The 3159-nt window shown below is 49.3% G+C and overlaps 1 protein-coding gene across 1 annotated transcript; it reads right to left on the bottom strand.

The window, feature by feature from the left end:
- Window positions 1–639: 639 nt before the first annotated feature.
- Window positions 640–2555, bottom strand: LOC123428768. Its single transcript, XM_045112920.1, has 3 exons — window positions 2364–2555; window positions 1085–2254; window positions 640–991 (listed from the first exon to the last, which is right to left on the bottom strand). Exons 1-3 carry the CDS (start codon window positions 2553–2555, stop codon window positions 662–664), a joined length of 1692 nt encoding a protein of 563 aa, XP_044968855.1. The 3' UTR covers window positions 640–661.
- Window positions 2556–3159: the final 604 nt, after the last annotated feature.

Below are 3159 nucleotides of genomic sequence, written 5' to 3'. Positions count from 1 at the left end.
GGATGGCTAGGCATGCTGAGTGAAGGGAACGGACTATCCCTACGGCGCTGGACGTTGACGCCGCCGAGTTCCAAACTGGGGCCATTGTACCCAAGATTTGGACCAAAATGTGTATTTACAAAAAACACTATGATCTATTATGGGTATCTACCAGATAAATCTAATTTATACCAGGATATGCATCTATGCAAAAGTTAAACTTGGTTCAGCCAAATTATTGAGCTATTAGATAACTTCTTTAGTTTTCATACTTCATTCATATAGGGAGAGGACCTCTATGTGTTTCAGAAGCCTGCTGGATAGCAACGTCGAGCGCGAGAAGTAAACCATCAATTTGTTTTTGGATGTGGATGTACATCATCTGGCATGATGTGGATGTAAATCATCAATTTCAGAAGCCTGCCTTAGGTCAAACAGAAAATATTAACCAGAATGTACATCGGATGTGGATGACCAGGGCCTATACGTTGAACTAATCTAGTGGTTCTTACACTGCTAGTGGTTGCTTTGGAGGGAACACTATTGATGTATTGGTTTCAAATCAGTAATACATTTACACCAAATAATATAGTAGTAAAGATATGGCCACAGCAGGATGAGATGTTTTCAAATTAATTTTAAAAACATTTGTATCTTGTCACTAGCAGTAGAGCTTTTTGACTTAAACAGAGACCCTGAGAAGTGGTTTCACAGATGTCCAGATGTTACCATGTAGGTTTAGTCTACTTGCTGTATGAAAAAAATATAAGATACCTTGGTGTGGTTTGGGAAAGTTCACAGGACAACATAAGACCTTCACACCTCCATCCTCTGCCTCGTCATTGCTAAGTTCAGCGAAGAAGAGTTTTCGCTTTCCACCTCTTTGACTTGCCAGAAAATTGACATGAATGTGATGGTATATGAAAATGGGTTTGTCAGCATCCGTACAGTACACAGGGCCAGACACATTTTGGTTGACGCCACAAATAACATGAAGATCATACATGGGTTCCTGTAAGTGTGCAGAGGCAAGAAGCAAATCAGTAACCGTAACATATCAGGGTGATAATTACAAGTGAATGTACAAATCTTAAAATGAACTAACTCTGTTTTTCAGTGCATATGAGGCCAGCGCTGCTTTGACTTTCTTGGAGATTCTTGTATGCTCGTCCATCCAGACAATTTTGTATCGAGCATGACGGGAGAGCTTGGGCATGGGAACGGATTGATGCTGCAGTGAATTGCCAGAGGTGGGGGGTGCTTGAAACATCTTTCTGGTAATGCGGTCAACGTCAGCAGAGTTGAGTGGAGCATTAATCTTTGGACCTGCGAATGAATTACTGATTAATGTATGGCTGCAGGAGGAAATAAAGTCTGCTTGCGCGACAGGGTCGGGGTGCCAAGCAGCCACACCGGCAGCCCTGAAGGCACGCCAAATCTTGCTTTGATCCCCGAAGTCAGCCAAAGGGTTGGAAGAGGGCATAGTCTTCCCCAGAGTGCACTCAGAAATGAGCAAGAAGTGCATGGCTTCATAGAGTTTCTTGCCGGATGTGCAGAGGAAAGAAATAAGGCCATAGAAGGAGAGAGCCTCTATGCGTAGCAGACACTTGGTACTGATCACGTCAAGCTCAAGTTTTTGGGTCGGTGGGGAGACAGTGTTATACCAGATAGTGTTGATGATGATGTTGGAGACAGGATCGAATGGGCCATAGCAGTGGCCGGCCTTGAGCATGCTGTGGTGGTAGCAAGACCCAAGCGGCAGCAGGGCAAGTGCATTAAGGTAGAAGGTGTGGATGAGCTCGAGGAGCACAAACTTGATGGATTGGCAAGGCTGATACTTAACGGCGGTGGATGACAACCGAGGGAGCTTGAATGTGCGGTCCCAAGCGAAATCAAGGGGTTGCATTTGCATGCCAGGACCCCTGCAAGCATCATACAGTGGGTCGCAGGTGAATTTATTGATGTCATTCTGGATTGCGGGGACGACTTGTTCCAGAGGGCAAATCGGCGACAGCCAGGTGTGGACGAGGTGGTGGGGATCCATGTGCTTAGAGGCCAGCGCGGCGCACATGAGGGCAGTGCGGACGACGGACTTGCTGCTATCGGAGTTCAAGTCGAAGAAAGAGAGAGACCTGTCATGCACGACGAGGCGCACCGCCAAGACGAGATCGGTGTCGGCGAGGAGCAGGTAGCGCACGGCTTCCCAGTCAGCGAGGTAGCGGAAGAAGGTGGTGAGGATTGAGGAAGGCGACAAGGCCGTCCAGGGAGCGCTCGGCTACGTCCCCGCCCTGGATTTCGTCGGCGCAGAGGTTGGCGGCGGTGAGGGTGTTGTAGATGATGTTAGTGGTCGGGTCGAGAAGGCCAAAGGAGAGGCCGGCGCCGACGAAAATCTCCTCTATGAATGCCGTCGCCATGGCGAGCCGCTTGCGGGCACGATCATACGACTCCCGGATCTTGTGGAGAAGCTCCGATCTCTCCCGATTTGCAGCCTTGAGCCGTGGCTCGAAGATTGAAGTATCCGCCGGCTTATAGATGCGCCCGGTCGCCGGCGGCGGCGGTTGATTTGGGAGAGGCATCTGGGAAGGGGATGAAGGAACCCTAGAATCCCTACTTTCCTCGTCCTCTCCCCTCAATATTCTCTGTATAGGTACCACAATTGGGATATGACTCCACATTGGCATCAAGTTTGATAATTTTCGCATGTCAGTATCAATTTTAAGATGTGCCGTTTTAAATTGAGCTAAATCTGTTATTTGTACTATGTATTAATGATTTGACGTCGAAATTGACTGATCGGGCCCAGCTGTCAGGTGCCACGATGACTAAATCGGCGCGTGCCCGCGCGCTCATGAGGCTGAGTCCAGGTCGGTCGAACCGGTTCGTCCCCGTCGCTCTCATCTATCCCCTCGAACCCTAGGTCTCCCAAGCGGTTATGGTGTCGGCGACTCCGGCAGGCGGCGACGAGGGCATCGCTAGCGGCGAAGACATGTCGTACTTCTGTAGCGTCGCGGCTGACAGAATCTACGACGACGGTGACGATGACAACTCCAGCTCTGTGTACTACACCACCGACGACAATTTTTTGGAGTCGCCGTTGTCCATGGAGAAGTGAGTGCGGCTAGAGAAGCTTTGGGTGGCGAACCCTAGCAGTGGCCATGAATGGACGGATGGGATCAGCGG

The sequence above is a fragment of the Hordeum vulgare genome, chromosome 2H (genome assembly GCF_904849725.1).
Source record: "Hordeum vulgare subsp. vulgare chromosome 2H, MorexV3_pseudomolecules_assembly, whole genome shotgun sequence".
Taxonomy (NCBI): Eukaryota; Viridiplantae; Streptophyta; class Magnoliopsida; order Poales; family Poaceae; genus Hordeum; species Hordeum vulgare.
Note: the sequence above shows the minus strand (reverse complement) of the source record. Positions and strands in the feature narration are given on the sequence as shown.